Genomic DNA, 25,839 nt, shown 5'->3' on the forward strand with positions numbered 1-25,839 from the left:
CCATTTAATTTTGTATTCTGACCTATCATGCAGACTAGAGGCATACCAGTAGAGTACAGCTCTTAGGTTTTACTGACCTACATTTCAGTTTCAGACTTCTTACCCTTCAGAACTAACATACAACAGCCAGACCTGTTGTAGTCTGTCTGTGTAGGTCTGGAGGGGGGCTGTTCTCCATTGCCATCAATTGGAGGCCCTGGCACAGCCTTTCTTTATGGTTATATGCATCTGTCCTGCTGGCTGAGGCTGTTGCTGTGTATGTGGGCCTCACTGACATGCACGTGTATGTCCTATGGACACACATTTGGGCCACCGCATGTACTGCAGCGGGATTTGTCACCTTGTCTAGTACTGCCTACTTTGTTGACATCAGTATTTGTTATGGATTTCATGCTGCCCATATAGTTGTCCACTATCTGCTGCCATCCCATTCAGCCACCCAATTCCTTTGCATGCTCACATCCATACCATAGATACAACTAGCAGAACATACTACTCCATTCAGCAATTGATAGGAAGAGTGACTTACCTTGTGGCTGTCCCAGCATTGAGGATGGTGTTGGAGGGCTGACTATGTCAGATGCACATAGTACACTCCCTATACATGGTAAAGCACAGGTAGTGTCATGTTTGGGATCCCTTTTACTGTATATGTGAGTCAGAGAGAGGTATCATTCCCTGGGTCCCTACTGTGTCAGTGTGTATGCTATGCATTGCCTCTTTACCAAAGCCTGGGCATACTGGGCATGCCTCCTTCAGCCTACATGGGCAGGCTCAGGTTGTTCCTGCTCTGAATCCCTCTGTGCCTGTGCTGGCCTTGGCAATGGTGAGAGGCTGTGTGGCTCTGCCCTGTGCTGTTCCTGCTGCAGCTGTTTCCGCAGGATCATATTGTGTAGCATGGCACATACAATGAAAAGTTGTGTGCATCTAGCTGGAGAGTACTGCAGGTCTCCACCGGATATGTCCAGGCAGCGGAACCATGACTTGAGCATCCCAAACACATGCTCTGTTATGATTCTGGTTTGTGAATGTGCCTCATTATGAAGTTCTTGTTCGGGTGTGTGTGCATTTCTGATGGGTGTCATCAGCTACGGCTCTAGTGCATAACCAGCATCCCCCACTAGGTGGCCATATGGAATGTCTCCACTGGCAAACCTCTGGTACAGATGTGTCAAATGCCAGATGTGGGAGTCATGATAGTGTCCAGGGCTGCCAGCACACATATTCAAGATAATGCCCTTGGCATTGCACACGACCTGGCAGTTGATGGAGGGGGAAGCCCTTGTGGTTTATGTAGACCCTACCTCATTCACTGGGTGGTGCTTTGATGTGTAAGTGCTTGCAGTCTATAGCACCCACTACCTCAGGGTATTCTGCTATTTGGTGGAAGAGATGCATATTGCTGGTCAATGCCTCATGGGTGTTGAAGAAATATATGTGCTCACTGGCATTTGCTGACATGGCATCCAGGAACTGGTGAAGTACCCTGGACACTGATGCCTGTGATATCCCTATGATATCCCCAGTTGGCCTTTGGAAGGTACCTGTGGCTAGCATTCTTAACCCTACACATACCTTGATATCCACTGGGATGGGTTCCCCTCTGTTGGTTCTGTGTGTGAGGCATGGCCGGCACAGCTCAACAATTTGCTGTAGGATGCCCCTGTCCACCCTATAGTACTCCACTATCTCCAGCTCATCTAGCCACTGGTAGGTTACCCTGGGTCTGTACACTCTTCTCCTTCTCCTTACTGTGGATTGGTCATCAGTATTCGCATACTCACCACCCTTAGCCACTTCCATATATTGATGTATGAGAGCGACAGCAGCCCCTATAATTTTGTTAGTTTTGTCAGGTAAAATTTCCCCATCTGTGTACACAGGTGGTGTAAAGTTTGTGGGAAAAACCAGAATGAAAGGTGTTTGCATAGTTTATAGTAGTGTGCTGGGCTGGGCTGCTGCCTGTGTAATTTGCTGATTCTGATACATTTCACCTGCCAGCTATGCTAGCTCTCCTTGATTGCCTTCCTACTGTTGTTTTCCCTTCCCATTGCCTTCCCATTTAAGTCAGGATGCACGCCGTGAATACCCAGTGCTCAGATGTGAACAGAGCTGCTATGTCCTGTTTTTTGTTTTTTAAAACCTGTGCATGGCATGCACACATTTAGGCAATGTAAACACTGCTAGGCAGCCTCAGACAAACCTCCCTTTCTTAGCTGTGCTTAGCTAAGGGCAAATACGGGCCACAGAGCTCCAATAAGCTTACAGCATGTATGGCACTCCCCCTTATGAGGTCATCTACCTCTTATGCTTATACCACGGTGTTGCTGCACCTACACGGTTGAGTGCAGGCTAACACCGAGGGGAAATCTGTGATTCAGTATCAATCCCCTCATTTGCATAAAACTGACTGCGAATGCATAGTTATAAAAATGACACTCAGCCTTCCCCCTTAGCAACCACTATTCCATGGTATTGTTGTCTTATGCATGCCATTGACTATTATGGAAGAATGCTGATTTGGATTTAAAAGCTTATTTCAACTTTTTTCTTTATTTTTGGAACGATCCCATTTGCGCACCACTGCCCTATGCTTAAACGTCTGAAATTGCCTCCCAAAAAATAAAAGTTATTTTGTATAATTTTGCAACTATTTCCCATGCCAATGGGCATATATTTGGCCATTGGCATGCCTACTACATTGCATTCATGCTTTCTTTTGAGCTGTCATGCCTCCGTTTTGAAATTTGCAGAAATGTATTCAGTTAGTAACCAAATACATTTTTGCAAGTTACACTATTCCAGCACAGATGCCTGCCTGCTTTCTGGATCACTACTTCACCTTATTTGCGTGGTTTTCACCAGCAAATGGGGTAATTAGCATACAGGAGCTGTGCACATGCAAGAATACTGTAGGAGCACTCGTGCACGTCCCGGGAGCTTGTTCCTGGATTACTCGGCTGTATTGCTTGCAGCAGCTCTTGCACTATTACTGCACACCATGCAGAGCTTGCTGAATCCTGGGGTGTATATATACATTTATATATATATATATATATATATATATATATATATATATATATATATATATATCTCTATGTATATCTATATATATATATATATATATATATATATATATATATATATATATATATACACAAATGTATAGAATATTTTGAATTAAAATACTGACTGATGTGTTCTAATTATAAAACAGAAATATGCAACTTTTGAAGGATATCTTCTGACTGTAATGGAAAGCTTACTCCAAAATCATGGAATGTGTCATGTAACTTATATGTCATACAGTTTTCTGTACTTAATGCACACACATATGTACACACACACACACACACATACGTATATATATATATATATATATATATATATATATATATATATATATATATATATATATATATATATATATATATATATATATATATATAATATGGGTCTACTTTACATGGTCGACTCTTCAGAAAGTCGACTTTCATATGGCCGAGACCATATGATCGACTTTCAAAAGCCGACCATGTAAAATAAACACATAACATACACCAAACACTTACCTATCAACTGTTAGCAAGGGGGCAAGCCCCCCTGCACCCCCTGTGGGGGCTCCACCCCCCACATCCCCTGTAACTTAAATATACCAAATCCGAGATCGCACTATAGTGCGGAAGAGGTAATTTTCCCATTCCACACTATACAGAGATTGCGGTTCCGCATAGTCGGCTTTTCGAAAGTCGATCATATGGTCTCGGCCATATGAAAGTCGACTTTCTGAAAAGTTGACCATGTGAAGGGGATATATATATATATATATATATATATATATATATATATATATATATATATATATATATATGGTTTACTATTGTTTGTGCGATCGACATTCTATCGGCTGCAATGTGCCGAAAAACAGAATGTTGAACGCACAAGCAGTTTTGCAACAGATAGTTGACTCCACTTATGCGACTGCACAACTGCATTCGCATAAGTAGAAATCGACTATCTGCATGTAGATCGTGGTACAGTGGGGAGTTTAAATTTATCCACATCCCCACTGTAGTGCGGTCTCAGAGTTAGAATATATAACTAGGGGGGGTGGGGCGCAGGGGAGCTTGTTCCCCTGCAAAAGCGTGATAGCTGTATAGTAGTTTGATTTACATCAGCTCCTATAAGGCTATCATGTGGTGGTTTCAACAACAATGTTGAGTCAAATGCCTTGAGCATTTGGTTCGGCATAGTGAACGGTAGTTATTTGTACTTTTGGTACTACCATTCGTTTATTTGAATGGAGGATGTTTTTCTGTTCGAATAAACAATAGTAAACCTATATATATATATATATATATATATATATATATATATATATATATATATATATATATATATGTGTATGTATATACGACTATGTATCTATAGATGCATAGATATAGATATACAATCCAAGAAAAAAAACAGGGACATGAAAACTCTAATGATACATGCCCATTCCTCTCAACTGTCCAGATTGTCACAGAATATCAAGATTTTGACCTCATAATTTTGGTCTGTTCCTCATAAAATTTGTGTTTTTCTGGCAAATCACTGAGGATTAAAGTCACTAAATAATGACCTACATTAGAGTTACATACTTTATATCCTTCAGAAAATGTGTAGTAACAGAAATACTGTCATTTTAACAACTTTTTAAGTTTCTAACAGCAATATTTAAAATCTGTCCCTATTTTTGGGCCTTTGTCTCCCCATTATTTTAGGCTTTGCCCAGATTTCTTACATAAAGAGATTGAGAGGTATGTACATGCCTTAAACACATTAAGTCATGACAGCAAAAGACAGCATCAATCCACACAAGCTTCTTCACTTCAGCACAAGCAAACGCCTGGGTTGCTGGCTTATCTTTGATCTGCATGTAGTATATAATTAATGGTTATCTCTGCATTTTGGATTGGTGCAGTGTGTTACATCTTGGAAAATATATACACACATATAAATATATATTTGCTCGAAAGAGTTTCTGGTTGGTTAAGTAGATCAAATTCTCTCTGTTGAGTGTGTTTAGATTCAAATGGAGGAAGACTGAAAGTTTGTTTTTTTCCAGGAAGTGGGTTGATGTGCTAGCATCTGTGAATGTTTGTGTGGAGAATTAGAATAAGAGTAAATAAGTAAACAGAATTTATTGGTATGCTTTGCTTATGTAATTAATTGCTTGTTAGCACTGGGATAAGGGATAGAGAATGGGACAAATTAAATAATGTGTCTGTGTAAGTGTTTTCAGCTTAGGGTTAGGCTAAGGTTAGATTAGAGTATAGATAGTGTTGTGTGTATTTGTGGTGTATGCTTCCAGTCATCTCTATGACCTTCACTTTTACTGCTGTCAAACTGTTCAAGGATGAGTTGTTATTTCATGGATTCTTCCTACTTCTCAGGCTCCTCTTGATCTTGATAGGTGATTTGCTAATGACCTTAGTTTGTAGTTGCTGTAACATATTTTCCAGATTCATTAGGACTCTGTAAAGCAGCCAACCAGGTCCCTGTGCATTATTCTTCCTTGGTGTTTTCCACTTCTAATCTGTCTCTTCCATTTGAATTTTGCATGTAATTCACCTAACTACTTTGCACTGTTTTGAAGTGAAAAGTGTTATCTGCATTGAAAAGTAATACATTCCTCATTTACAACTTGATAATGATAGCATTCTCAGTGATGCTGTACAGCATTCGTATAAGCAAGCAGAGTTTGCTTGGTACTACCTGTCACAGATGTCTCTACCTCCTGGTCATACTTAACATCTTCTTTTACAGCATCCTGACTGCTGATTTGCAATAAATGGTGAAATAAACATCCAATAAAGTTGTCCTAAGGAAATACTTTAGCAGCTCTCATACAGTTTTCTATTTTTTATATATACACACATACACATAACTACTGCTATTTCACTGCAACTACTGCATTACAGTAGCCCGAATGTGAGTGTGCTTCTGTTTCAGTGACCTTGGCTGCTAATGAAAAAAAGAGTCCCGTCCTGGATTTTGGTCGCTTGGGGTAGTGTTCTTGCAAAATCCCTGCTGAGATTGCTCTCACAAAAAATTAGCCTATTCTTCTAACAATGCAATGTACTAGTTTCCTGTAGTGAAGAAAAGTATTGTTAGAATTCAAACTGTGGCTCATAATGTTTACTCAGTTTGACATGTGCACATGTTAAAAAAACACTTGCATTCTTTACTGGTTTTGTCACTTGAGTAAAAAAAATGTAAGAAGCAGACACATTTCGGCTTATATGAAATTAAAAGAGGTATTTGTTCTTTTATATCAGGAGTGAATTGATCTCCAAAATACAATATTTTAATCCTTTGCTGACTAGCTGTCACACTCCTGTAACAGATTGTTATAGAATTGTCAGAATACTTGAATTGCCAACTGTGAGCATGGCAAATTGCATAAAAAGAGATGCTGTGATTTAATGAAACAAAGAAGGACAAATTACATACAAGAGAACACACACACAGACAAACAGGCACGCGCGTGTACACATACACAGACACACACAGCATGTAGGAATACAAAGAGAACTATTATTGCACAGACCTATGTTTCAGAACATTTAGCTTCCTGCACTATAATATAAAGGAGATTAAAATCAGAATATAATAATTGCACAAGTTCTGCACTTGTACAGTTAATAAATACATTGACATACTGCTTTTTTCATCATCTGCTGATTTATAGCCAAGAAAAAAAGTCTAATATCTTTGTAATCAAGCATTTTTAGTCTAAATTGTATTACTTACTCTAAGAATTGTGTTATATACTCCTTGCTGCACCAGGACCACAAAAGAGGTGAAGGGTCATACTGCAGCTGGCGTGACATAATAAAATGGTGCCTCCCAACTGGCTCGCAGTCATTCCCATGTCCATCATGTAGTATTCCAAAGCTGCAAAATTACAGAGTTTATGTGCATTACAAGTTTGTTTGCACAGTGTTTATGAGCATTACATGTTTGTAAGTAAAGAGCAAAACAATCACAGAGCATTTTTGTTGCTTGACAGATGAAAGATTTTAACCACCACAGTCAATTAAAGGTTCAACTTACTTCGTGATTTTGTTATATTCTCACAACCGAATGACATGATAATTAAGAAAAGCATGATATCCAAGCCTCAGTATCACGTCCCCTCAGCGGGCACCAAAACTAATTGCAAAACATCTCTCATCAATGTGTGATTCCCCAGATTCATCTTAAAAGATCGAGATCGCAGTTCACTTGGGATTTTTCCATACCCCAACATGGTTTTAGAGTAATTAATTTTACATGGTAGGGGTGTGGGGGCACCACCCCCATATTAGGGGATGCAAAAGTTGGAACCTCCTTGTAAACTGCACTTTCAACGTGATTTCAGGAGTTTTGAGTTATGAGCTTTCTTTGGAAATTGTACTATTTTGTGACTGCAGTTATGACAAGTGGTGACTCTGTGGGAACATGGGTGTAATTCTTAACTAGGCTTATAAGGGCCTCTGGCCAATAGTCTAGTATCGTCCTATGAACCTATGAGTGTTGATCACATAAGAGTTTACTGTTATGGCACTATCTTACATAATTGCACAATTCAAGTAATCTGAGTACAACATTACAACTGATAAAATACTTCTCAGTCAGTCATTTCATTTAGGCCTTTTCCTTTCCCAAAATGGTTATTCTTCATTGATAGTTTTTCTACCCCGTTACATTAGTCACATTCTGTAAATGTCCTTTGTAACTAATGATAATCTCTGTTACTGGAAAAAACTACTATGCCTTTTTGTCTTTTCATAGATACTAAATATTACGAAAAGAGTTTTTGAATTTCATAACAGACAAAGATGCTTATGGCCATGAAATAAGTTTATTCATTTTAGTAGAATGACACAGAAGTAGAATATGAAAGGGGAAAAAGGGAAGAATTCAGGGCTGAATCCATGAAGATAAAGTGATGTACATGCTGTGGAACCCTTTCCCCATTTACCAACCATTCTTACACAGTGCTCTGTAGTCCTGTTACACAAACACAAGAAGCACTTTGCAGTGTTGACTTTGTGGTTGTGCTGAATGTTAATCAGGCATTCCAGGAGTAGAGACATATGCTAATTAGCCATCTGCTGTTTCAGTGGAACCACCTCCAGAAAGACATCTACCTGGATAGGCGAATCAAGAAACTGCTTGTCTCTGTAGATCAGTGTGGCCATTCCTACCTAATCAAAGTATAGAACATAATGAAAACAAGGCTCCACACAAACTGTAATATCCAAAAAGCAGGAGACCAGGATCCAAGCCACACAAACAGCATTTATTTTGGATCCTGGTCTCCTGCTTTTTGGATAGAACATGGCAAAAGGTCTGCATTCAACTGTCCAAAATGAATAAACTAGGGGTGACCACTAGTCACCAAGGATTAATCTTTAAAGTGCCATAATAGCACCAACAGTACTATAGGGATTATGGGGGGATGCTCCTTAAAGTGCTTTAATGGCACCATTAGTACTTCAGAGATCAGGGTTGGGGGATGCACTAGACACAAGGGATTCATTTTTAAAGTGTTGAATGTCACCAAGATCATAACATGGACTGGATGGTAAGGAGAACCACTGGACACAGGGGAGTTAGTGAAGTTCCTTACCAGCATCAATGGCAATAGAAGGATTACAGGTTGAGGGAATATACTAGATCTACTCATACATGCCATAATGGCACTCCAACAATTACAACGGTTGGTAAACCATGGGAGGCAGACAGTGTAGGGACAGGCACAGTTTTTGTTCATGTTTGTGGACCTATTTGAGACAGTGCCTGGGAAGGATGCCCACTGCCTACATGCAGATCAGCAATGATGTGCAGACTGTGGTAGTAACTGTAATTCAAGAAACATGTAAATTAGCTGAAAATGATGTATTACCTCCTTACAGTTAAGAAGTTTTTGAATCATAAGTGGACACATTGTGGGAGTAGGACCTTTCTAGCATGAACCATACAGCTCATGCTAGGCACTTTAATAAATTTCCAGGTCAGTCTCCATGAGGGAAGTATTATTGGTGATAAAATATGATTCATATGATATTTATTATGGTTGCAGTAGTTAATGATATAACAGCACATTTGCAGTCACAGTCAGGGTAATATTTAATTACAGCTAGTTTTCTAGGTACTTTTGAGTGCTTTTCACCTTGGCATTTCTATGATTCATATGATATTTATTATGTGTGTGCAGTGTGTGTGTGTAACAGCACATGTGTGTGTGTGTGTGTGTGTGTGTGTGTGTGTGTGTGTAGATCTGAATATGGTTTAGTCAAACAGTTTTGTGTGTGTGTGTGTGTGTGTGTGTGTGTGTGTGTGTGTGTGTGTGTGTGTGTATATATATATATATATATATATATATATATATATATATATATATATATGTGTGTGTGTGTGTGTGTGTGTGTGTGTGTGTGTGTTTGGGGGGGGTCCCCTTTCAAACATCTAAACCCCATAACATCTAATTTCATAACATCAAGACCAGAACATCTAAAACCCATAACATTTCAAATTTCTGGCCTTTTGCCATACTCTCACCCATCTCAAAAATACTTGAAAAGTGCATTCAAACTCAGCTCCTTAATCACCTGATGACACAACAACTGTTTTCCCCCATCCAGCATGGCTTTAGACCAGGACATGGCACTAACACTGCCCTTATCTCCTTCCTGGACACAGTTAATAAGAGCTCGAGACTCTGTATCCTTCATCTCCGCATTCTTTCTTGATCTGTCAAAAGCATTTGACACAGTCTCCCATCCCCTTCTGCTTACCAAACTATTCAAACTGAGCATCTCTCCTCCTACACTTCAGTGGTTTACTGTCTATCTCACCAATAGGAAACAGTCTACTATTTGGCAGCAATGCTTCTCCTCTTTCATCAACACCAATACTGGGGTACCCCAGGGGTCTATACTGGGTCCCTTCTTTTCACTATATTCATCAATGACTTCCACACCTCTCTCTCCCACTGCTCTGTAATTCAATATGCAAATGACTCTACTATTATCTACTCTTCTAAATCTTCATCTCTATTGCAACAACATACCCAAGAAGCCTTCACCTCAACCGAATCCTGGATCTCACAGAACCATCTCGCCCTTAATCCTAATAAAACCAAACTCTTAATATTTACCCCAAGTAAGTGTACCCCAATCAATAGATCTGAACTCACTGTCCATTCCCAAAATAACACTATCATTGAAGTAGTTCCCAATACAAAACTGCTAGGTGTCATCATTGACGACAACATTACCTTTGACCTTCATATCCACAATAATATCAGAAAAAAACATCAAAAACTAGGAGCCCTTTATAGGCACAACTACTTTCTTAATTCCACTGCAAAAAGGCTCTTGCCTCATTTCTGCTTTCAACTCTGTTATGTGGTGCCCCCATCCTCACCAACATCCAGTCCTCTCTAAAAACCAAACTCAACTCATGTTACAATAAAATTGCCGAATTTGCTATAAATGCCAGCTTCTCCACCCACCACTGCGCCACACTGCAGCAATTAGATTGGCTTGAACTCCCTCATCACCTAATATACCTACAACTTACTATCGCCCATAAACTTATTTACCTCCCAGCAGCCTGCCCATCTCTCACTAGTATACTGACCATCTACCATTCTAATCGTCCCCTCAGGACAGAGAGCAAAATGCTATTAAATATCGAGAAACCTAAGCTCTCTGCTGGCCAAATGCTTTACTCTGTTACTGTTTCTAAACTATGGAATGACCTCCCCGCTCCACTCAGAGCCATGTCTAATGCCTCTACCTTTAAAACATCCCTTAAAAGTCACCTCTCCTCACAGTGGATATGCACTTACACCAGTACTAGAACCACATAGCTTGACCCTCTCACTATCATTCTCCTCTTCTCTCTATAACCACTCTAATCTCCCTTTCTCTCAACCACCCCATCTCATTTCTCCACTCACTTTGAGCCTGCAGTACACCTACATTACCATACTGTTTTTCCTTCTTCTCTGTTATTTATCTTACTCAATATTTAATTTACCTTTTTTTCGTAGTTTCAATCCATGAGTGTATGCTATTTCCTCACTGTTTGTCTCCATTTCACCCTCTGTTAATAATCTATTCTATGTAATCATAATGTTCGTCTCCAGTTTCACCTCTGTCAATAATTTAGTGTATGCAATCATAATGTTGTTGTATTTGCCGCTGTTGTATTATATATCCTGTATCATTGTAACATATTTCTTGTCTGTATGTGTTAAATGTGGAGTTTTTCTACCCGGGCCGCCACTGAAAATGGGTTCTTCTGGCCCAGTGAAATACCCTGGTAATCAAATGCAATAAATAAATAAAATCTAAAACTCATACATTTCATAACATCTAAAATGTATAATATGTAATAGTGTATCAGCACATATGTAAATGTTATAGTTTAATTTGTTAATCTTGTGGTATCGCTATGAGATGTTGTAGGTTTCATTTCTATAGTTATTTATATAGTGTAGGAATTAATACTGTTTATATAGTGTTTATTTTGCCACTCTGTATGTGTTTGTAGGCCATACAGGTAAGTAATATAGACATTATGTGTACATTCTTTATGGTGATCATGGTACAGTGGGGTTAGGAAATTAACTTTTTCTCATTGCAGTGCGATCTTAGAGTTGGTATATTTAATTTATGGGGGGGTGCAGGAGGACTTGCCACCCTGCAGAAACATATTAAAAAAGTGTGTTTGGTAGTTTTTTTGTTGTTATATGTGGAAAGGATGTTATTTTTATGTAACTTGTAGTGTTCGATGTTCTGATGCACATTTTTGATGTTATGAAATTCAGTGTTATGGGTTTTAGATGTTTTGGGTTTTAGATGTTCTGGTCTCGATGTTATGAAATTAGATGTTATGGGTTTTAGATGTTTTGAAGTAGACCCATATATATATATATATATATATATATATATATATTTATATATATATATATATATATATATATATATATATATATACACACACACACACACACACACACACACACACACACACACACACACACATACAGAATGTTTACAGTATGATTCCATACTTCTGCTTCATTATTAAAGTTTTAAAGTTCCAGGACACAGTTTCACTTAAGCACCATGCCTTTATTAAATTTGTATTACCCAAAATGCCATCCCTCACCATTTGCTTACTGCTAGAACAATGAGCAATAGCTAATTTTATTTTTAAAATTTCCACTTGTGTGCCTGAACTGCCTGGTTCGTCTTCTGCTGCCTCATTACTAGTTAATGCATGGAGCAGGAGAGCAGATGTCTCTAAACACGGAACTTTTAATGAATAACAACTTCCGAAATGTCAGTTTTCTGTTACTTATACAGATATGGATGTCACTGCAGTAGCACTTTATGTATTTTTTTCTTGGTGAAACAATAAATTTCTTTAAAAAGTTGTAACTTTTTTGAACCAACAATAGTCAGCTGTTTGAATGGTTAAGCCTCAAGCAGCTATTCTTTGTGCAGGAATAGACAAATAAATGTGATTCAGAAGAGAGTACAACACATTACTTTGGTACATAAAAGTACATACCATTTTGTAATATAATGCAGCCTATGAAGCTCATAGTACTTATTTTCTCAGTTTCTTAAAAAATGCTAATTTATAAAAGTATATTCAAGTAAACAAAAGTGTGCCTACAAATTTAGCACAATGGAGATATACAGACATACTCTGCTATAAATAATCTGTGCAGATTAATTTATAGCTATAATCCTGCATGATGTAATGCTAGAATAAGTCATGACATCCTAACCAGCATGGTGAAACAGCCAAAGTGCATAACATGCAGAGTTAGAACCAGAATAGTCCTCTAAAATCTCAAAGACCAGAATATCTTGGGTAACTGTGTGGTCAAAATATAGGGTTTATTTTGGACCTGCAACATCTGCAGTCCTCCTTGCATGGCATTCCAAAACAGACAAAGACAGACTATTTCACAATTGACTAAGGAAACCCTGTACTGCACATTTAGAACACAGACAGCTTCCAAATATCAAAACGTGACACTGTGCAAAGAGAACGTCTCATCAACTAGGATATGTAGTGTTTTTCTGGATGGTAAGGTAAACTGCAAGCATTACATTTCCAAAGGCATAAATGAAGTGTCATCAACCATAGAAGACTTTTACAAATCTGCAATTATGTTTCAGTACCTGTGACCATATACTGCAGGAGAGTACATATAAACACTTGCAGGTCCTGATGGGCAATAGTATATTAACTTAAAAGCAGCAGTATAGCACTGATTGCAAATTTGTGTTAGACTGATGGTCTGATTACAGGCATCAGTGTCCACCACCAAAACCGTGTACATAATCCACAGAACTGCAAATCAGAGGATTCAATGACACTTTGTATATGTTGTAGAAACTATATATATATATATATGTGTGTGTGTGTGTGTGTGTGTGTTGGGGGGATAATGTTTCTTATTTATTTATTAATTTATTTTTGTAAGTAAACTGGTAAAAGAACATTTTCAGCTGGACCAAAGGAAGTACAATTTTTTTAAAACAACATTTACAGATCACCATCAAAGTTACTATTCAAGGCAATACTTACATTCAGGTGACATTGTAACCAAAATTTACATTTACATTATTTACACAAACCAGTTTATTCTGTACAAAGATAATAGCACTAATACATAACAGTTCCTACAGCTTTGCTTTGATGTGAATTTTGCTTACGTAAGTCACTACATTTTATATGATGATATTAACACTATTCATTTACATATTTATAAGGGTCACATAGCTGTCATTATGTATCATTATGTTTATGTATTGCTGAGCATAGTGTGATTTTTAGTAGACAGAGTAGGCAACATTTCCCTAAAAGGTGTGCTTTCAGAAGCTTTCAAAAGAGTAGTAGTTTTCTAACTATTTGCATTTTGTCTGGTAGAGTATTCCAAGTCAGAAGGGCAGTTTTTTAGAAGACTATTTCTGGTGTGCCCATGGTATATGGGGGGGGGGGGGGGTTTCTTTGTAGCTTTAGATTGATTTCATTTCCTATGATATACTAGGAGTTTCTATATGAGGACCTTTGTAGTTACAGGTTATTTTGACATCTTAGGCTATACTGGGGACTTTAGGCTAACTTTGTTTTGCAGAAACTTTCCTTTTTTAGAGAATACAGTAAAAATGTGCTCTTACCTCAACTAGCAACTATTTGATTTTTTTATGGTATTACAGTGGTATGCCCTCTTATATTAAAAAAAAATAGGTTGCATGATTTTCTTCTCAGCTGTTGAAAGGCAACAATAGTTTGCTGAGAATTTAGAACAGATTAGTTGCAGACCATGCCCAGGATGTGCAATGAGAACATTTTTGACTAGTGATGCCTGAGCATCAGTCATAAGCAGGTGCAGATTTTACTGTATACCTTTAATTAGTTTACAGCTTTCTCCTCATATTGCTTTTCATGACTGACAAGGAATAACTAGTCACCTAGCATAACTCCCAGATAAGTTTGGCAATTACCTGAGGGTATGAATATTCCTTCTGGATCTGTAATGGCTGATTTTATGTGAGTCATTTCTGAGTTTGTAATATTCTGGTAGAAGACATTTGGGTATTAGCATTTAAATTATCAGAACTGAGCTAATTCCATTTCTGAGCAAAATTATGTTGCAACTATTTATTTAATGTATTTTGTGATTTGCACCCTCACAAAATACCATCTGCACAGAGTGCAGTTAATATTTCAGTGATTGTATGGTAAACTATTGATAACTAAAAAGCATAGTTGGAGTTCCAGCTCTGAGACCTGAGGGACTGCTTTAGATGAACACCTTGAGTCTGAGATGTAATCATTAAGGTATCCTACAATTATCTGGTTGTTGAGGAAGTTCTGGATTCACTGAACTACTTCCTTGGCAAAGCCAGCTTTTCCCATTGTTAAAGTAGTAGCTCATGGCCCACAGTTTCAAAGGTATGCTGAAAATCTGGGAAAATGGTACGGGTGAATAGTACAGGTTCCACATTGCTACAGAGTTTTGTTATTAATGTTTGTAGTGCTCTTAGTGTACTATAGCTCTTACAGAATCCATACTGTCTCTGCCATACCTTTGAATGTATTCTAAAATCTGCCTGTAGATAAGCCTTTTAAAAATGTTGGCTTTAGGACAGACCTCAGCTACTTTGGGCAGGGGCAGAGTATTAATAAGATGTGACTGAATGTATGCTTCAATTGGCAGTTTCCAATGTTAATATATATTTTTAACAATTACAGGTAAAAAGTTTAAAAATCAAAGTTGTAATGGCAGTTTACTTTATGTAACAATCTCTGGATGTATTTTTTGGTGGGGCAGGTAGGCAGGAGAATACTTTGAAAGAATTTTAATGAAGGGGTAAGGGGAAGATATGTTTTGGTTCAGTTCATTTATGTTTTTGCAGTGACCTGTATATTGGAGGCAACTTTTGGGAATACTTTATTATTAGTTATGTTTCTAATAGCTGTCCAAAACCTTTTCAGATACTAAGGTAGGTTAGTTCGCAGAAAGCATAATTCCGTCACTTCACCTTTATTGGCATTTATTGTGGTGCATTATTTTCTTAGCCTTTGGAAATTATACAATTTACTTGGGTTATCAATGTTCATTTTACAATTCTTCAACTTGTGACTGGATAGTGATTGTTTTGTAGAAGGAATAGTTTATCTTGAGTAGGCATTAGTATATTACATAACACTGCGGTACTGTTGAATATTGACAATTGCTCCCAATTTATGACTTGCAGCTTTCCACAGAATCTCACTGGCTTTAGGGAATGGCACGAGTTAATATTATTCTGGATATTCATTTTTCAGTTTTAAATTTCCAGTTAGTAAGAAGAGGACAATGGTCACTCATTTCAGGTGGGAGCATTTCTTGTGCTGAAAATATAACACATGTTATAGCTACATCTAGAATTAAGTTTCTCCTGTCATAAAACTGAGTATGGTACCTTCCCTCACAAGCTGGATCAAGATATTTTTTTCTAGATCAATGTTTAGTTTTTTGTGCTATCTGGCTTTTTCAGAATGAACTTATCACTAATCACAGAATGGAAAATCATAACATCATCAGCAGCAGCACATTTGAACACATATTTCACTGAAAAGTAACCATTCAGAATGTGATGGTCTTTTCTTGCAAGTGATGTTTGGAACCCTCTGCAACCATGGTTGATGACACCACTAATACATCTGCTAACAGCAGTGGAAGAAGCATATAATACTGCTCTGGCCTGGAAATTTGTGAGAAATCAATAAGGTCAGCTGAAGCAAAATGTTTGTTGTCTGGATCCCTCAGATGGCTAATAACAGTATTCACCTAGTAAAGTCATCAGCACTGTTGTAGAGTGTGTCATGCTGCATAATGTACTGTGGCACTGTATATAAGAGCAATGGCATGACTGATATGCAGCATGCCCAAGCAATATCAGGGACAATATGTCAGGAAAATGCAATGGAAGAAAACATAACCAGTACTGGTCACTGACAGAAGCAAATCACATCTGTTCACATAGCTTTAAGAATGCCTCAGTCAAAGGAGAGTTGATTATAACAAACTAGCTAGGCTTCTTAAAGCCAGTATGCTCATCAGCGTTATTACCATAAAGAATCCTAAGCCAGATCTTACGAACAAACAGTCTTAAGTCAGTGAGGACGTCATGTAAGGGAGAGCCTCTAGGAGAAATGAAAGAAAGATGCTTATTGAGTACCTCATGCTGTTCCTTACTCAGAGTCAGGATAAATGATGCTAATACTTATACTGAACACCATAAAAGTGATGTTGCTAAGGTTAGCAAAATGTTAGTAGAATGTACATAATAGCATTCGTGAACTGTTAATGGAAGGTGTAGTAAGCAGAGATTTGTATGATTAATTTATGGTTGAATTTCATACTATTCCAATACTATATGGCCTTCCTAAGATTCATAATTGTTTGAGTAATCCACCCATGAGACCCATTGTCTCGGGCTGTGGGTGGGTGACTGAACCTTTGTCGATCTATGTTGAAAAGTAGTTACGCCCTGTTATTGATAAGACAAATACTGTACTTAGAGATACTAAGCACTTTTTGATGCAACTGTGTGATTGGTCTTGTAGAAATAGTATGAATGATGTTATACTGGTTACCATGGATGTAGTATCCCTTTTTACCATAATTCTTAATGAGGAAAGAATAGACTTTGTTAGGCTGTTTTTGTCTAAGAACTCTGATTATTCCACAGGTCAGACACACCTGATATGTTCATTGCTTGACATTATACTTAGTAATAATGTCTTCATGTTTCATGGCAGCTATTACCATCAGAAGGTCGTGGTGGCCATGGGCACCATGTGTGCAAACAACTATGCCAACATGGTGCTCACATATTGGGAGTCTATATGTTCTAGACAGAAGTAACTTCTTTTTCCAGTACATCTCACATTATGTACGTTTTGTGGATGATGTGTTTTTTTTTTTTTTTTGTATGTACTGGCTCAGTAGAGACCCTGAATGGGTTTGTGGATTATTTACATTAGACCACTGATTTTTTTAAAATTCACATTTAAGCATTCCCAAACCTCGACAGAATTTCTTGATGTTTGTGTCTTGAATTCCCCTTATGGTTTTGATATTCAACTCTATAGTAAACCATGCAAGAAAGTTAACACACTGCACTACCAGACTATGCATCCTAAGTATGTAAAGCATAATGTACTCAAAGGGTAATTTTATAGACACGCAAGACTGAATAGAAATTATGAGAATATGCTTTCATCTTTTGATACCCTGAGTGAGGACTTTTGCTCTAGGGGTACTCTGAATATGAAATAGGGATGACACATCATGAGGTTCTGTCACATAGAAATGATTCGACTAGGCCCTATTTTTCTAACTATAGTACTGACACTGTGGTAAGACAGAATAATAACATAAATGATTTTAGAATGTGCGTTACTTATTCAAATCACATTCAACCTATCTGTGACATAATTAGGAGGCACTGGCATATTGTGACTACTGATGCCAGAGGCAGGGACTTTCTTGGTGAAGTTCCACACTTCTGCTATAGAAATTATAGTTCCATTAAGAAACTGCTTTCCTACAAACCTCTAGTTAACAACAGACCCTGTATTTCGGTTACCATGGATGCAGATTATGTAACTCGGGCACGTAGATTCAAACTGATGATACCTTTTTACATCCCGTTACTTGACATATTTATAAATTCAATTTCTATGCCGACTATACTAGTACCAACCTGGTCTATTTGGCTGTTTGTGATCAATGCAGATGTTGCTATCTTGATAAGATGAATCGAATGTTGAAGAATGTATCAGGGAACACTAACGTGAAATAAGCAGATGTGACAGTATGAATGCTTTATGTAAGCATATTTGTAGCATATTTGTAACACTGGTATTGAGCATTCTGTTAAGTTTTTAGTTTTGAAATTATTAAATGTAGCAGCCAGAGGAGATTATAGTAAAACAAAAACAGAATGCTTAGAAGTTAAATGGATATTAGATTTACACTCTGAGAAAGGGAAAGGATTAAATGAGCATGTACATTTAAAACCCTTGCTGAGATCACATGACTTGACCAGGTGATTTTGAACTTTCCTGACTGTATTTATGCACCGTTTGTTGGTTTGGTTTTAGATCTGATGAAGTACCTTTGGTGTGAAAGTGATCATCAGTTATATACTTTTTACTACTTTTATTTTTTAGATTAAACATGTGTTTTATACAGTGCTGTTAGCTGGTTCTTTTGTTTTACTTATTTTTCCAATCTTCTTGCCTAGCTATAAACAAGGAAATAACCAATAAAAGTACATTAGACCAGGTAGTCTAATAACTAATTTGGGATTATTATATGCTTGCATCATTTACATATTATCATTCAGAAAAATGAACATTATAATAAAGATGTCAAGAATATAGAGTGCTACAGAGACAGCAGAGCATATTTAAAATGTTAGATTGTTATGATGTCTTAAGCTCGGTTTTTGATGAGTACATTCCTTTCAAAACTGCTGCTATATTCTTTAACTGCCATCACAGAATTATTTTTATATTTCTTATTTTCACCGTGGTTAACACTTTTCTCCAGGGCTCAATGATGAATAAATTCTTATATTCTTTGGTAATTACTTAATTTAATTTTGTGCCTTTACAAATAACCTTTCCTCCCAGGATTACACTATAGAGGCAACAGCAATACTTTGCAAAAGATTTTCAGTGCATATTGTTTACCTTGTTCTTCTAAGGTATTCACCACCAACTTACGTAAAAAATAAGGAACCAAGTAAACCAGTGTCTGACTGGCAGCCAAAATCCAAAAACTAACAAAACAGCAACCAGGGCTCACATAGTGTCAAACTGCCTAGGGAATCCAATCATGTTTGACCCAAATGTTAATATCCATACAAACATGAACTAGCCACAGTAATACAAAATAAAACTAAATGAAATTAGAGAGACTGGACCACCAGGGAGAGATCAGTAAAGTAGTGTCTTGAGTTTAATTAAATCTTAAGTTAAAGCATAAAATAAAAAGTGAATTATTTAAATACAATAAAAGGTTAAACGCGTTCATCCTTTAGCTTATTGGATTTCATCAGAACCATTTTAGATACAAGCCATTCTTCTTTTAATACATTTAAAAAGTCACATGATTACATCATTAATTGATGTAAAAGGCAAACCAATTAAATTGAACCAAATTTGAGAGATTTAAATACGTCTCCTTTTATAGGAGATTTATTGATGATTTAGTATTCATCTGGAATGGGTCTACTGATGAGTTAAATGCATTTGTGGATGACATGAATACACACAGACTGAGACTGAAGTTCATTTTAAGTGGAGTTGGCACGAATGTGCACATCCTGGACCTGGATATAAACATGAATATTGATGAGAAGAGATTTACCAGCACAGTGTTCAGAAAGGACACTTACACTAACAAATTTCTTCACTATGAAAGTGGTCATCCTCTATTCACGAAGTTGAATCTGGTTAGAGGATGGATTATACGCCTCAGTAGAATGATTTCAGACAATGAAAATTTAATCTTTGAGGCAAACAAACTTAATATTATGTTTGTCCAAAGAGGCTATCATTATAATAAGTTGAATGAAATTTTGGAACAGGTATTATTGGTTAGGATGGAAAAGTTCCCACCAATCTTAACTAATGGGTTTATTGCTAACAGTGATAGAAATAGCAATAGTGTGACAGAGAAAAAGATGGACTGTGCCTTTCCTGTTCCTATCAGTGTGGACTGTAACAGTATTAAACAGGCTATGTCCAATAATTGGAAAGTTATTTTGGGAAACCGGGACCTGGCGAGGGTGCTTGGTGACCATCCACATTTTATTTATAAGAAGGTTGCAAGTTTGAAGTCCATATTAGAAATAGGAAAACACAAAACTGTTAGAGAACCTACAGGTACATATCCATGTCATAATTGTAAATAATGTAGGTTCATTGATTCATCAAAAAATATATTTTTTCCACATATTAAAAAGATGGTGGTCAGTAAAGGTAGATACAACTGTAAACGCATTGGGATAGTACATTTGGCAACGTGTTCCACCTGTCATACTTTTTATGCTGGAAAACAAATGTATGTGTTATACATATGTGTATATATATTTCTATACAGTGGTATATTTTATATTTGATATTGATGTCTTTAAGAAAGGTTTTTTAGACTATCGAACAATTAGATGAATGGAAATTGATTGGGACATTAATTGAATCTCTGAAGTTTTGTATTTAAACTGATTTATTGAATGGTTTGTCAGTTCTGAAGAAGTTCTTTCACATTAAAATGAAAGAAAGCACTTAACTATTAATTTGGTGTGGACAGTCATCATTTGGTCTTTTTTCACGTGTTGCTTCTAATGATTGCAAAATATAATCACATATGAGGCAAGCCTGAGTGCATCCATTCTGTTTATTAATGCAACATCAGCTGTAAAGCAAATAGGAAATGTGTGACATCCCACATGCACACTAGGCTTATAGGTAATATGGGCAAAATGCATCCATATCCAGATGCTAAACAATCTCCTAGACAGCAACATCCTGTCACCCACTCAGCATGGTTTCAGACCTGCCCATAGTACCACTAGAGCCCTCCTCTGCTTCACAAACACAGTAAACCTTCTCAAAAATGAAGGCCTACAGGTGTCAACTCTTTTTTTGGATATGTCCAAAGCATTTGACACAGTCTCACACCAAGTCCTGCTAAACAAGCTAAACTAATATTGCCTATCAAATTCCACTCTTACCTGGTTCCAAAGCTACTTAACTGACAGGTACCAAGCTGTGAAATGGGAAAATTCTCTCTCTCCTCAGCTGCCCATAACTATAGGAGTCCCACAGGGTTCTATCTTAGGACCACTACTATTCACAGTCTTCACAAATTACCTCCATACCTCCACACAGCATGCATCTATCATTCAGTATGCAGATGACAATACCTTAATCTGTGCTGCACAAAACATTCCCACCCTCCTGCAAACAACTCAACTAGCATTCTCTGACATTGAAAACTACCTTACCAAAGTCCAGCTTATCCTCAATCCAAAGAAAGCTCATCTTATGATTATAACCAGTTCTAACAAAAACACTGATAACAGTCAATTCACTATCTACTCCACAAATGCTACTCCAATCACTCCAGTGGCACAGGCTAAGTTTTTGGGAATAACCATAGATGCCCACCTAAAATGTGATAGTCATCTCAACTTAACTATTAAAAAGTACATGCAAAACTGGGATCACTCTACCGTATCAAACCATTTCTTACCAACAATGCAAGATCAGCCATTGCTCACTCCCAACTTCTATCCACCCTACTCTATGCATCTCCCATTCTGACTAATCTTGACAAAACTGAACTAAGCAAAATGGAAGCCTGCTATAACAGAATTGCCTGCTTTGTTGCAAATTGCTCATATAGAACTCATCACTGTACTGCTTTGAGACAGCTCCACTGGCTTGAACTGCCCAACCTCCTAACTTACAATCAGCTCTGCATCTGTCATGCTATCTATTACCTCCTCAATAAATGTCCTGCCCTCAAAAACCTAGTACAACATCACTCAGCCAAAAGGTCTCTTAGATCATCAAGCAAACTACTACTAGAAGTCACCAACAGCTACAATAGGTTTGGAGACACACTATATAGTAGTTCAGTGGCTATAAAATGGAACTCTCTCCCAACTAGCATACAAAACACATCATCCAAAGCTTCCTTTAAAAACCTCATTAGGCAACATCTTAAGCAAAGTTGGCAGTGTCATGAGTGCTCCCCAGGCTAGTGAAAGTGGATAAGGTACACATACTAAACCTAGTGTACTTGATAATAGTTTTCACTCTTACTCACAAACACTGACTAATCTACAATGTATTTACTGTACCTGTGTACTATGTATGTATTATAGCTATGTTCCAAATTTCAGCTGTACACCACAAATCTATTAATTACCTTTATTTTTAAATTAATATTTTTTTGTTTGTTCTCTCCACTGTAACTGGTGATGTGCCGCATACCACTGTAAAAACATGTCTTTTGTAATTTGTGTGTATACTGATCATGTCTAAGTAAATTTATCTGTAGCTTTTTTCCCCGGGCCTCTGCGGAAAAAGGGCCTTTTCGGCTCAGTCAGACACCCCCGGTTAACAAATGTAAAATAAATAAATAAATACTTAAGTGATACCAGTCAGTAAGTTGTACATTACATCCTTCCACTTATGTTTCCTTACAGTAGTACTACTTTATTTACTTATTATATCTATCTGGAGTGCCACATTTTATGCAGTGTTTCTCCTGTTGGCTGCACTTGAGAATCCATATCATGTTCCCACTTTAATTTTTTTCATCGTGAAGGTTTAACTCATTCAGTCTCTCTTAATACTTAGCCTCCCACTCCATTAGTGTCTTGGCAGCCTTTGCTACACCCTATTTTTAGCACTAATTTGTATTGTTCTACAAGAGCTTCACCATTAAATGCAGATACCCAGTTGTGCTCTGACAGCAGAATGTAGAGGACCAGTATAAGCGCTCTACTTTCTGATTCAAACTGTCAACCCAAAGATACTCCTTCTGGGCAAGACCACATGTTACTTAATATGTACTCACTAGTTCATTATTTCAGTAACTACTATTGATGACATTTTTTTGTTTTGTACTATTTGAGATTTACCATTTAGTTGGGCTTTCACAGTGATGTTGTTGAATGTAAGTGAATTACCTTCTACATTTCTGTACAGGACTTGAATTACCTTTTCTCACCAGTCTACTAGTAATATACATTCCTTTGCAGATTTCCTGACTATCTTCTAATATCCTACTAAAAAGCTGCTATTCTTTTCATTTTCTCTCAAGATATCTAACACAAACTGTAAAAACACACTAGTCCCACCCCACCCCAAACACACACACACACACACTGAATACCATTTGTTTTTTCTCCCTAGTTTCATAGGGTCTTCTTCAACGCTTTTTGTTTCCCGTGAAAACAAAGTCACTTTTCTATTTATTCTGTCAGCTTTTCATCTACTTTATTCCCACTCTAATTATCATATCAAGATAGAGTTCTTACTGAAGACTAGTTATATCACATCCACTAGACTCTATTTGCCATTTTCATAACATAGGACTAGATTAAGCTGAACTGACATGACCTGACATGACATGGATGCCACAAACCAGTAGTAGTTCTAATTGTTTAAGTTGTTTAAATCTAGAAAACCAAATTATATTTTATTCATCTTTTCCTTCCAAAACATTACCTGATAGTCAAGGTTATTCTTTTAGTTTCTCCGTGTATTTCACTTTTCTTTGTAGACTGGTGTGATGATGTGAGGTATTGCCTGCTATGCCAGGAGAAGTAGGTCAGTGGACGTGTAACATATACCAGCACAGCTAGCTTGAAATTTGTAAAGAATTATATGTCATTTGTATATCAAACTGACTTGTACAGATGCTTGTGTTAAAAATGAATCAACAGTGTGCCCTGCTGGGCCAAAAAGAAATGTACATGCATTATTGTAACTGTTTAAATGTAGATATTGTAACAGAGGATACTGGAAGAAAAGAGGTTAATCTCAATCCACCTGACTTTGAGAAACAGTAAGAAAATTAAATTACTGGGCCTAGGCAATGAAGATGTTATCTCACAGTTTTGATTTAAGCCAGAGATGCAATGTCTGTAAGAAGCATGGTTTAGTCTTAGTAGGAGGAATAGAAGTTTTCAGTCATTTAATAACTTCCAGAAGTTGCACCAGATCTGGACAATGCTCTTGTATGTTTACTGTTGACATGTAGGTACTAAATCCTGGCAGTTTCTAGGAATGGGAAGTTGCAAGGGTAGCAGGAGTGAGATGACCAGATGTATGTGATGTTATTCTGTACAGAAATAATGTTTTAATATTAGGTGAATCTGAAGTCTCACTGCAGTCTGTTTCTTGGAACCTGACATAGAAGGATCCCTCACCTACTTCATCTTGCCTTGCTTTAGTACATGACCAGGGAATAGTAATTCTCTAAATCAGTTAGGAAAATATAGTGAATGTAGTTAAGTACTGTTTTTCTCTCAATGTGTGAATCTTTCCAGCTGTGCTATTTTTAATATTTCCGGTGATTGAACCTCTGGTGTTTATTGTAAATAGATATTTAGTATTTTCATGTTCTTTTATTATTTGTTATTAAATATATTTAAACTTTTCATTGTGGCTGGTTCCTTTACAGACTATTTTAACTTTTAAGAGTACTTATATCTATTGGTAACACTGTGACCACTCCTGAAGTCTGGCTGTTTGGTCAACATTACCATCTGTATTAATACTAATTTCACTCAGTATAATTGGGCTAATTGGGTACCCTTGCAAGAGTATTAGCTGGCTTTATAGTGTCTGGTGGCAGGGATAACTACCTTATAGTCTGGGAAGAAGGGTGGCAAAGCAGGTAAATCTGTGCCAGCCTTTCCCAGGTGTGTGTGTGTGTGTGTGTGTGTGTGTGTGTGTGTGTGTGTGTGTGTGTGTGTGTGTGTGTGTGCAGGTATGTGTGTGTGTGCAGGTGTGTGTTTGTGTGTGTATGTGTGTGAAAATAAAACCTCACAGTGTGTGTTTGTGTGTCAGCTACACGGAGCAGGGTCACAAAGCACTGGTTTCATAGAGAGGGTGGTGGAGGACTTGACTTGGACACTGAGTTGAGGACTTAAGTCAACAGCTATGTCAGTGGGAAGTCTTACTGGAGACCTGATGAGAGGCAGAGAGAGAAACCCAGATGCCAGGCTGAGTGTGTTCTCTTTGAGCTCTTAAGGTAAATTGTGCTTGATGCAGAGAGCTGCATCCAGAAATACTGGGTGTATCCATTTTTGTTCCAAGTTAACATCCCTCTCCAGTGTTAGTGGTGAGGATTCAGACTCCTTCATTACTGTCCCAGAGAGGGAACACCACAACTGGTACTAAGGCAGCCTCATTCTGGTACTCTGGAATTTAACTAGTGCAAAGCAATTGATTAAAGACATATGTCATGAAATTTGAAAGTGCAACTTCCAGGTACCACAAATTCTTGTAGTGCAGCCTAAGAACATTACATATTATTCTCAAACTTCCCATGATATGCTTTTTTTAGGATAAAACTATCCATTAGCTGTATACCCTTCACCCCTTATCCACTTTCAGCTTGAAGCGGAGTCTCCCTTTTTTATAAAGACCAAGATGAAAAATATATAAATAATTTCTGCTTTGCCT

General features: G+C 37.4%; 1 protein-coding gene across 1 annotated transcript in view; it reads right to left on the bottom strand.

The window, feature by feature from the left end:
- The window catches only part of ADAMTS12 (ADAM metallopeptidase with thrombospondin type 1 motif 12), a 2,672,119-nt gene that overhangs the window by 1,578,284 nt on the left and 1,067,996 nt on the right, over positions 1-25,839 (bottom strand). Inside the window, exon 6 of the mRNA XM_044085381.1 lies at positions 6,799-6,942. Coding sequence (XP_043941316.1) covers positions 6,799-6,942 — 144 coding nt within the window. The remainder of the gene's footprint in view (positions 1-6,798; positions 6,943-25,839) is intronic.

Source organism: Protopterus annectens, chromosome 1.part1, assembly GCF_019279795.1.
Source record: "Protopterus annectens isolate FY-2018-M chromosome 1.part1, PAN1.0, whole genome shotgun sequence".
In the NCBI taxonomy this organism is placed as follows: domain Eukaryota; kingdom Metazoa; phylum Chordata; order Ceratodontiformes; family Protopteridae; genus Protopterus; species Protopterus annectens.